The sequence below is a fragment of the Hyperoodon ampullatus genome (assembly GCF_949752795.1).
Source record: "Hyperoodon ampullatus genome assembly, chromosome: 2".
Taxonomy (NCBI): domain Eukaryota; kingdom Metazoa; phylum Chordata; class Mammalia; order Artiodactyla; family Ziphiidae; genus Hyperoodon; species Hyperoodon ampullatus.
The window spans coordinates 80,437,580-80,448,656 of NC_136915.1; the positions used below are offsets into that span (position 1 = coordinate 80,437,580).

An 11,077-nucleotide genomic window follows, 5' to 3' on the forward strand; every position below is an offset into this window, starting at 1 on the left:
AACAGAGCTATTATTAATTTACTTTTTTGGGCAAGTGACTTTTTTTTTTTTTTTTTTTTTGCAGTACGTGGGCCTCTCACTGTTGTGGCCTCTCCCATTGCGGAGCACAGGCTCCGGACGCGCAGGCTCAGCGGCCATGGCTCACGGGCCCAGCCGCTCCGTGGCATGTGGAATCTTCCCGGACCGGGGCACGAACCCGTGTCCCCTGCATCGGCAGGCGGACTCTCAACCACTACGCCACCAGGGAAGCCTTAATTTACTTTTTTATAATGTTCTCTTACACACACCATAAAGTAATTTTGGTGGTTGAATCCGTTTTGATCGTGTCTTTACTGCAAGCAACAAAAACTGACTTATGTTGGCTTAAATAAATAGGGTTTACTTTTCTCACATAAGAAATCTGGAGTCAGACAACTACTGACATTGGTTCAGCTGCTCCATGTTGTCTGTCGATCCTTCTGGCCTTTCCCTCATCATCTCAAGACACAATGGCAGCTCCAGGTAATGTATACATTGAAAACAGGAAGAAAGGATGGCAGGGAAGGCAGTCTTCAGACATATCCATCTCCATTATTGGGAAAGCAAATATTTTCCTGGAAATTCTCCAGCAGACTTCTGCTTATGTCTCTTTGGCCAGAACTTATCACTTGGTCATCTCCAGCTGCTTATAGTGGAAGATGGCAAGGAAGAAGACAGCTGGCAAAGACCACTGAGTCAGTTTTCTAGCAAGCTCTGGGGAAGGGTTTTGATATGCTACGATTCAGAGGAAAATAGTAGTTATAAATAAGTAACAATAGTAATAGCCTCAATTGGTCGAACATTGACACACCAGGGATTGTGTTAGTTGCCTTGCATTTATTGTTATTTAACTCTCATCCAAACTCAGATCAGGACAACAGAGGGGCTCAGAGTGGTTAATTAATTCCCCCAAACCCATCAAACCCCAGTACACACAGCTGGTAAATAAAAGAGCTGTAATTCATGCCTAGTTCTCTCTGATACCAAAGTTTGTGTCCTTAACTTTGTCATGAGTACGGTTTAATTGCCGAATAATATTTTTTGTTTTGTTTTGTTTAGTTTTTGATGGAAATGTTTGTCATCTTTATTGTAGTGATGGTTTTATTTGCACGTACATTTGTCAAAACTGAACAAATTGCATACTTCATATATGTGTGGTTTCATATCAGTTATATCTCAATAAGGTTGGAGAAAAGTGAATGCTTAAAAAAATCATGTATTAGCACCTTTAATTCCAATCCAATATTACAGGATTCTTCCTCTCCTTTCCCATTCTTTATTTGTATCTCATCCCTCCACAATGATTCTCTCAAATACGTTCTTAACCTCCCTGGATCTCAACAACATCAATAAATTTACTCGTAGGCTCATTGCCATAACATATGCAAATAATTTTGAAATTGCTGTACCCATACCACTACCAAAACAATACTATTAGAAAAAGTCAAAATTCCTTTACAGTTCTTATTTTTAGAATATGTCTCACTGAGGATGTACAGTCCAAATACTAACCAAAAGTTAGTTGGATTAAATTTTTTCCTTTCTATATAGTTATCTTACCAATTTAATATGTAGATATGTTAATTTGTTTCTTCTTTTTGAATTTTATTAAAAAATGTTTTTAAACAGAAGGTTCTTATTAGTCATCAATTTTATACACATCAGTGTATACATGTCAATCCCAATCGCCAAATTCATCACACAGCCACCACCACCCCCCTGTCGCTTACCCCCTTGGTGTCCATATGTTTGTTCTCTACATCTGTGTCTCTATTTCTGCCCTGAAAACTGGTTCATCTGTACCATTATTCTAGGTTCCACATATATGCGTTAATATATGATATTTGTTTTTCTCTTTCTGACTGACTTCCTCTGTATGAAAGTCTCTAGATCCACCCACATCTCTACAAATGACCCAATTTCGTTCTTTTTTATGGCTGAGTAATATTCCATTGTATATATGTACCACATCTTATTTATCCATTCGTCTGTCAATGGGCATTTAGGTTGCTTCCATTACCTGGCTATTGTAAATACTGCTGCAATGAACACTGGGGTGCATGTGTCTTTTTGAATTATGATTTTCTCAGGGTATATACCCAGTTAGTGGGATTGCTAGATTATATGGTAATTGTATTTTTAGTTTTTTAAGGAACCTCCATAGTGGCTGTAAGAATTTACATTCCCACCAACAGTGCAAGAGGGCTCCCTTTTCTCCACACCCTCTCCAGCATTTGCTGTTTGTAGATTTTCTGATGATGCCCATTCTAACTGGTGTGAGGTGATACCTCATTGTAGTTTTGATTTGCATTTCTCTAATAATTAGTGATATTGAGCAGCTTTTCATGTGCTTCTTGGCCATCTGTATGTCTTCTTTGGAGAAGTGTCTATTTAGGTCTTCTGCCTATTTTTGGATTGGGTTTTTTTTTTTTTTAATATTGAGCTGCAAGAGCTGTTTATATATTTTGGAGATTAATCCTATGTCCATTGATTCATTGGCAAATATTTTCTCCCATTCTGAAGGTTGTCTTTTCGTCTTGTTTATGGTTTCCTTTGCTGTGCAAAAGCTTTGAAGTTTCATTAGGTCCCATTTGTTTATTTTTGTTTTTATTTCCATTACTCTAAGAAGTGGATCAAAAAAGATCTTGGTGTGATTTATGTCAAAGAGTGTTCTTCCTGTGTTTTCCTCTAAGTGTTTTATAGTGTCCAGTCTTACATTTAGGTCTCTAATCCATTTTGAGTTTATTTTTGTGTATGGTGTTAGGGAGTGTTCTAATTTCATTCTTTTACATGTAGCTGTCCAGTTTTCCCAGCACCACATATTGAAGACACTGTCTTTTCTCCATTGTATATCCTTGCCTCCTTTGTCATAGATTAGTTGACCATAGGTGCGTGGGTTTATCTCTGGGCTTTCTATCTTGTTCCATTGATCTATGTTTCTGTTTTTGTGCCATACCAATTGTCTTGATTACTGTAGCTTTGTAGTATAGTCTGAAGTCAGGGAGTCTGATTCCTCCAGCTCTGTTTTTTTCCCTCAAGCCTGCTTTGGCTATTCAGGGTCTTTTGTGTCTCCATACAAATTTTAAGATTTTTTGTTCTAGTTCCATAAAAAATGCCATTGGTAATTTGATAGGGATTGCATTGAATCTGTAGATTGCTTTGGGTAGTATAGTCATTTTCACAATATTGATTCTTCCAATCCAAGAACATGGTATATCTCTCCATCTGTTGGTATCATCTTTAATTTCTTTCATCAGTGTCTTATAGTTTTCTGCATACAGGTCTTTTGTCTCCCTAGGTAGGTTTATTCCTAGGCATTTTATTCTTCTTGTCACAATGGTAAATGGCAGTGTTTCCTTAATTTCGCTTTCAGATTTCACATCATTAATGTATAGGAATGCAAGATATTTCTGTGCATTAATTTTGTATCCTGCAACTTTACTAAGTTCATTGATTAGCTCTAGTAGTTTCCTGGTGGCACCTTTAGGATTCTCTGTGTATAGTATCATGTCTGCAAACAGTGACAGTTTTACTTCTGCTTTTCCAATTTGTATTCCTTTTATTTCTTTTTCTTCTTTGATTGCCATGTCTAGGACTTCCAAAACTATGTTGAATAATAGTGGTGAGAGTGGACATCCTTGCCTTGTTCCTGATCTTAGAGGCAATGGTCTCAGTTTTGCACCACTGAGAATGATGTTTGCTGTGGGTTTGTCATATATGGCCTTTATTGTGTTGAGGTAGGTTCCCTCTATGCGCACTTTCTGGAGAGTGTTGAACTTTGTCAAAAGCTTTTTCTGCATCTATTGAGATGATCATTGAAGATATATTGAAGAATCCTTGCTTGTATATTGCAGAATCCTTGCATCCCTGGGATAAATCCCACTTGATCATGGTGTATGGTGCTTTTAATGTGTCGTTGGATTCTGTTTGCTAGTATTTTGTTGATTTTTCCATCTATATTCATGAGTGATTTTGGTCTGTAATTTTCTTTTTTTGTGGTATCTTTTTTCTGGTTTTGGTATCAGGGTGATGGTGGCCTCATAGAATGAGTTTGGGAGTGTTCCTTCCTCCGCAATTTTTTGGAAGAGTTTGAGAAGGATGGGTGTTAGCTCTTCTCTAAATGTTTGATAGAATTCACCTGTGAAGCCATCTGGTCCTGGACTTTTGTTTGTTGGAAGATTTTTAATCACAGTTTCAATTTCATTACTTGTGATTGGTCTGTTCATATTTTCTATTTATTTCTTCCTGTTCAGTTTCAGTCTTGGAAGGTTATACCTTTCTAAGAATTTGTTCATTTCTTCCAGGTTGTCCATTTTATTGGCATAGAGTTGCTTGTAGTAGTCTCTTAGGATGCTTTGTATTTCTGTGGTGTCTGTTGTAACTTCTCCTTTTTCATTTCTAATTTTATTGATTTGAATCCTCTCCCTCTTTTTCTTGATGAGTCTGGCTAATGGTTTATCAATTATGTTTTTCTTCTTAAAGAACCAGCTTTTAGTTTTATTGATCTTTGCTATTGTTTTCTTTGTTTCTATTTCATTTATTTCTGCTCTGATCTTTATGATGTCTTTCCTTCTGCTAACTTTGGGTTTTGTTTGTTGTTTTTTCTCTAGTTCCTTTAGGTGTAAAGTTAGATTGTTTATTTGAGATTTTTGTTGTTTCTTGAGGTAGGCTTGTATAGCTATAAACTTCCCTCTTAGAACTGCTTTTGCTGCATCCCATAGGTTTTGGATCATCGTGTTTTCATTGTCATTTGTCTCTAGGTATTTTTTTATTTCCTCTTTGATTTCTTCAGTGACCTCTTGCTTATTTAGTAACGTATTGTTTAGCCTCCATGTGTTTGTGTTTTTTGTGTTCTTTTCCCTGTAATTCATTTCTAATCTCATAGCGTTGTGGTCAGAAATGGTGCTTGATACGATTTCAATTTTCTTAAATTTACTGAGGCTTGATTTGTGACCCAAGATGTGATCTATCTTGGAGAATGTTCCATGTGCACTTGAGAAGAAAGTGTAATCTGCTGTTTTTGGATGGAATGTCCTATAAATATCAATGAAATCTATCTGGTCTATTGTGTCATTTACAGCTTATGTTTCCTTATTTATTTTCATTTTGGATGATCTGTCCAAGGGTGTAAGTGAGGTGTTAAAGTCCCCCACTATTATTGTGTTACTGTCGATTTCCTCTTTTATAGTGATTAGCAGTTGCCTTGTGTATTGAGGTGCTCCTATGTTGGGTGCATATATATTTATAATTGTTATATCTTCTTCTTGGATTGATCCCTTGATCATCATGTAGTGTCCTTCCTTGTCTCTTGTAATATTCTTTATTTTAAAGTCTATTTTATCTGATATGAGAATTGCTACTCCAGCTTTCTTTTGATTTCCATTAGCATGGACTATCTTTTTCCCTCCCATCACTTTCAGTCTGTATGTGTCTCTAGGTCTGAAGTGGGTCTCTTGTAGACAGCATATATATGGGTCTTGTTTTTGTACCCATTCAGCAAGTCTTTTGGTTGGAACATTTAATCCATTCACGTTTAAGGTAATTATCAATATGTACGTTCCTATGACCATTTTCTTAATTGTTTTGGGTTGGTTTTTGTAGGTCCTTTTCTTCTCTTGTGTTTCCGACTTACAGAAGTTCCTTTAGCATTTGTTGTAGAGCTGGTTTGGTGGTGCTGAATTCTCGTAGCTTTTGCTTGTGTGTAAAGCTTTTGATTTCTCCTTGAATCTGAATGAGATCCTTGCCAGGTAGAGTAATCTTGGTTGTAGGTTCTTCCCTTTCATCACTTTAAGTATATCATGCCACTCCCTTCTGGCTTGTAGACTTTCTGCTGAGAAATCAGCTGTTAACCTTATGGGAGTTCCCTTGTATGTTATTTGTCATTTTCCCCTTGCTGCTTTCAATAATTTTTCTTTGTCTTTAATTTTTGCCAGTTTGATTACTATATGTCTCAGCGTGTTTCTCCTTGGGTTTATCCTGTATGGGACTCTCTACGCTTCCTGGACTTGGGTGGCTATTTCCTTTCCCATGTTAGGGTAGTTTTTGACTATAATCTCTTCAAATATTTTCTCGGGTCCTTTCTATCTCTCTTCTCCTTCTGGGACCCCTATAATGTGAATGTTGTTGCATTTAATGTTGCCCCAGAGGTTTCTTAGGCTGTCTTCATTTCCTTTCATTCTTTTTTCTTTATTCTGTTCCGCAGCAGTGAATTACACCATTCTGTCTTCCAGGTCACTTATCCGTTCTTCTGCCTCAGTTATTCTACTATTGATTCCTTCTAGTATAGTTTTCATTTCAGTTATTTTATTGTTCATCTCTGTTTGTTTGTTCTTTAATTCTTCTAGATGTTTGTTAAAGATTTCTTGCATCTTCTCAATCTTTGCCTCCATTCTTTTTCTGAGGTCCTGGAGCATCTTCACTATCATAATTCTGAATTCTTTTTCTGGACGGTTGCCTATCTCCACTTCATTTAGTTGTTTTTCTGAGGTTTTATCTTGTTCTTTCATCTGGTACATAGCCCTCTGCCTTTTCATCTTGTCTGTCTTTCTGTGAATGTTTTTTTTCCACAGACTGCAGGATTGTAGTTCTTCTTGCTTCTGCTGTCTGCCCTCTGGCGATGAGGCTATCTAATAGGCTTGTGTAAGTTTCCTGATGGGAGGGAGTGGTGGTGGGTAGAGCTGGCTGTTGCTCTGAGGGGCAGAGCTCAGTAAAACTTTAATCCACTTCACTGCTTATGGGTGGGGCTGGGTTCTCTTCCTGTTGGTTGTTTGGCCTGAGGCAACCCAACAGTGGAGCCTACCTGGGCTCTGGGAGGGCTCACGCCAAGGAGTACTTCCCAGAACTTCTGCTGCCAGTGTCCTTGTCCTCAAGGTGAGCCACAGCCAACCCCCACCTCTGCAGGAGACCCTCCAACACTAGCAGGTAGGTATGGTTCCGTCTATATGGGTGTCACTGCTCCTTTCCCTGGGTCCCAATGCGCACACTACTTTGTCTGTGCCCTCCAAGAGTGAAGTCTCTGTTTCCCCTAGTCCTGTCGAAGTCCTGCAATCAAATCCCACTAGCCTTCAAAATCTGATTCTCTAGGAAATCCTCCTCCCATTGCCAGACCTCCAGGTTCGGAAGCTTGACGTGAGGCTCAGAACCTTCACTCTGGTGGGTGGACTTCTGTGGTATAAGTGTTCTCCAGTTTGTGAGTCACCCACCCAGCAGTCATGGGATTTGATTTTATTGTGATTGTGCCCCTCCTACCATCTCATTGTGGCTTCTCCTTTGTCTTTGTATGTGGGGTATCTTTTTTGGTGAGTTATGGTGTGTTCATATTGATGATTGTTCAGCAGTTAGTTGTGATTCTGGTGTTCTCGCAAGAGGGAGTGAGAGCACGTCCTTCCACTCTGCCATCTTGGTTCAGGGCCCTATGCCGCTGAATAATTTTTGAAGTCAGGAATTCATAGAATTTGTTAGACTTTCAAAGTTAGAGTTAATCAGTTCCTTGAGCTTGGGAAGTGAGTAATGACCCTAAAATTCAGCTATATAGGTACCCTCAAAACTTTTATTGGTTTATTCAAATACTTACTGAATAATAAACACATGTAATACACTCGGCTTGGTGCTATGTGTGATAGAGGCATAAAAAGTGACCAGGAGATTGAAACACTGATACTCATTTATGAATTTTTCAGGCAAGTAGGAAACATATACACAGGATGAGAATACAAGTTGGAAAGTATAAATATTAGACTGTAAGATACACAAGGATAGTGAGCATGTCTGTTTGTGTTTCCCTCAATGTGCCCAGACCTGGTATATTCCCTTACACAGTAGGAACTCATTAGACATTTGCTCACTTGAACTGAAAGAAAGGAACAGATAGGATGTGATTGGACTTCAGACAAAGATTTGTTCTAGTTGAAGGAATTAAGGAAGGCTTTGTGGAAGAAGTGGCATTTGACTTGGGACTTGAAAGATGCAAATGATTTGGACATAAAGAACTGGGGATAGTGGAAGTGGTGGAGAAAAAGCATTAAAGGAAGAGGTATCATCAGGAGCAAGGCACAGAGGAAATCATGGACTGTCTCTGGGGAACAGCATGAGCCTGCACATGGCTGCAGTCTTGGGCTTGCATATGGTAGCAGAATTGGGTGGTAGCAGATCATGGAGGGCCCTGAATGCCAGAGTGAAGCATTTGCAGTTTATTCTGAGGCAAGAGGGAAACAGCAGAGTGACATGAGCTGAGCCGAACTTCAGAAAGAAAAATCCGTCAGCAGTGTTTTGTTTTGTTTTGTTTTGTTTTGCGGTACGCGGGCCTCTCACTGTCGTGGCCTCTCCCGTTGCGGAGCACAGGCTCCGGACGCGCAGGCTCAGTGGCCATGGCTCACGGGCCCAGCCGCTCCACGGCATGTGGGATCTTCCCGGACCGGGGCACGAACCCATGTCCCCTGCATCGGCAGGCAGACTCTCAACCACTGCACCACCAGGGAAGCCCCATCAGCAGTTTTAAGACGTACTGGAGTAAAGAAAAGCTGGTAGGAGGTGGAGACTGCAGATGGAAGGTTAGTGGAATATTTCAGATGGAAATAGCAAGGGCCCAAAGAAGGCCTAACCCAGGCTAATAGTGGAGAGGAAGCCATAGGTGTGAACAGTGTTGCAGTTCATGTGATGCCGGGGCCTAGGGAAAGGAAAAAAAATCAAAGATTGTGTGCAATTTTTTGACTTCAGTGACCGGAGAATAACAGTGCTGTTAAAAGAAATCAAGCTCACTGGAAAAAATCCTCCTATTGGCTGGCTTTTGAGGGGGAAATGCTGCTGGTTTTGGTCATTTGGAGTTTGAAAGCCTTGTTGGATATCCAGGTATGAGTAAAGCATGGCTGGTGAGGGTAGGAGATTCTCGGTCAGCATGGACGCGACAGCTGAAATCAGAGGACTGTGGCAGAAAAGGCACAGACGGGGCAGATGCTGCAAGCCGGATCCACTCAGCGAGAGGCCACCGTGCGGGGCCTCACCTTGCTTATTACTGCGAGCAGGTGACCAGTGTTTAGATAACAGTGGTGCTGAGTTGATGGAGGATGTTTTCGGAACCCCTAAGTTTTGGGGTGTGTGCACATGTGTGTGAGAGAAAGTGTCCTTCAGCGAGTTAGTGATTTCCAACTCTCTCCTCAGCACTTTTTGTAGTGGAAGGCAGGGGGCAGCAGAGTCTCACTTTTCAAAGGCGATTCAGGCTGTAATTTGAAAGGATTTTTATTTTTTGTTTGTTTTTTCCTTTATCTTTTTTGTTAATGAAACCATCCCCCTTTTAAAGTTGGAGAACATAATTTGTTTCCTAAGTTGCTGTCTTTGGGTACAGCATATGAATCCAAAGTTTTACTTTGGGGGAGCATGTCTCCAAGGTGATTGTCAACTTTTTTAAGGAAATGAGTCAAGAACTTATTTACTGGTGAAGGTCTGATGCTATTTCAGAGGAAGGCTTGGGGTTAGATATGTAAGGGAGAGTTTTAGCCTGAGAGCTAACTCTATTCTGAAGACAATGGTTTGTATTTAAAGAAAAAATATTACGTCTACCACAGCAGCACTTTCAAGATACATTTGCTGTTATAGTTTCAGTCTATAAAAGCACAGTCCACAGTCCTTGTTGCTGCTGTTGGCTGGTTTTCTTGAGTCAGGTTGATCTGGGATAAGGGTGGGAAATGAAGCCATATTCACAAATAGAACTTATATTTCTTTGGTTTTTAACCTGACTCACTATTGCAGTCCCTCTAGTACTTTCCTTTTTTTTTTTTTTAAATCATTTTACCTTTCAGTCTCCATCTACTGTCTAGTCTGCCTGTGAAGCAGGTGGTACAGAGGCTTCTCATTTCTGTTTCTAGTGCTGTGTTGTCTGTCACCAGGTGATGTCACCACTGGGCCCTGAGTGGTGGGTCCTACCATTGCCCTTCTGTGTGCCCGTCATGCTGGATCCCATGCACAGCTGCGGGGCTTGCTTCTCCCTTTGCATTTTGCTTTGTTACACAGACAAGGACCATCTCTGCCTTGCACGTTACCGTATCTGTAACACCATCACTATGCCTGCTATGGAATAAGTGCTTGATCTTTGTTTTTTTTTTTTTTTTGATTGTTACTGAAGAGGCACAAAAGCCTTTTCAGCTCAATGTCTTATAGAATTTTAAATAAATTAAAACAATTTTTTTCAGTTCTTCTACTTGTACTTCCTCTTTTTCTAGGCATGTGTCCATGAACATGTGTCCATGGGGATAAGTGCAAAAGAAAAACTTCCCTCAGTTCCAGGAGAAAGGAGGGGGCAGTGTGCAGATAGCTGGTGCTTAGTGCCAATGGTCAAGTTGAGATGAGCCAGGGGCCAGGTCTGCCCTGGGTATCTTTGATACTGTTCTATACTCCACACTATCTTCAATTCTTTGATTATGCCATTCCTCTTACACTTCCAGGCCTTTTGTTCATACTGTTTTCCCCCTTAGAATGTCCTTCTTTCCTGCTTCATGAACTTATATTTCTTGCCCTACTGTTTCTTTTTCCCTCACAGCATTTGTCATTTTTTATCAAGTTATGTAGTTTATCTATTATGTTTGTTGTCTGTTCTCCTATCCTTCTACTAGAATGTAATCTCCATGAGTGCAGGGTTCTTTGTTTTGTTTACTGATAGATCCCAAGCACCTAGAATACTGCTTGGAACATATAGATACTCAATAAATATTTGTTAAATGAACAAACAGATCCTTAAAGGCTCAACTCAAAAGGCATTTCCTCAGTGAAGACTTCCATGTCTGACATCAGCTCCCAACCCTAGATAAAATTTGTTTATTTGCCCTCTATATTACCGTAGAGTTTATATTTGCATTATAGCACTTACCCCACTGTATGATAGTTGCTTTATACTTCAATAAAAATGATAATTTAAAATGTAACAGAGGGCTTCCCTGGTGGCGCAGTGGTTGAGAGTCCGTCTGCTGATGCAGGGGACGCTGGTTCATGCCCCGGTCCGGGAGGATCCCACGTGCCGTGGAGCGGCTGGGCCCGTGAGCCATGGCCACTGAGCCTGCGCGTCCGGAGC

The 11,077-nt window shown here is 40.1% G+C and overlaps 1 protein-coding gene across 1 annotated transcript in view; it reads left to right on the top strand.

Moving 5' to 3' along the window:
• Positions 1-10,358, top strand: part of LOC307064626 (DBIRD complex subunit ZNF326-like) — a gene marked incomplete at both ends in the record, with an annotated part of 49,741 nt that extends 39,383 nt beyond the window's left edge. The window contains 2 exon segments of the mRNA XM_079721280.1: positions 8,866-9,038; positions 10,233-10,358. Of these exon segments, the coding sequence (XP_079577406.1) occupies positions 8,866-9,038; positions 10,233-10,358 (299 nt within the window).
• Positions 10,359-11,077: the final 719 nt, after the last annotated feature.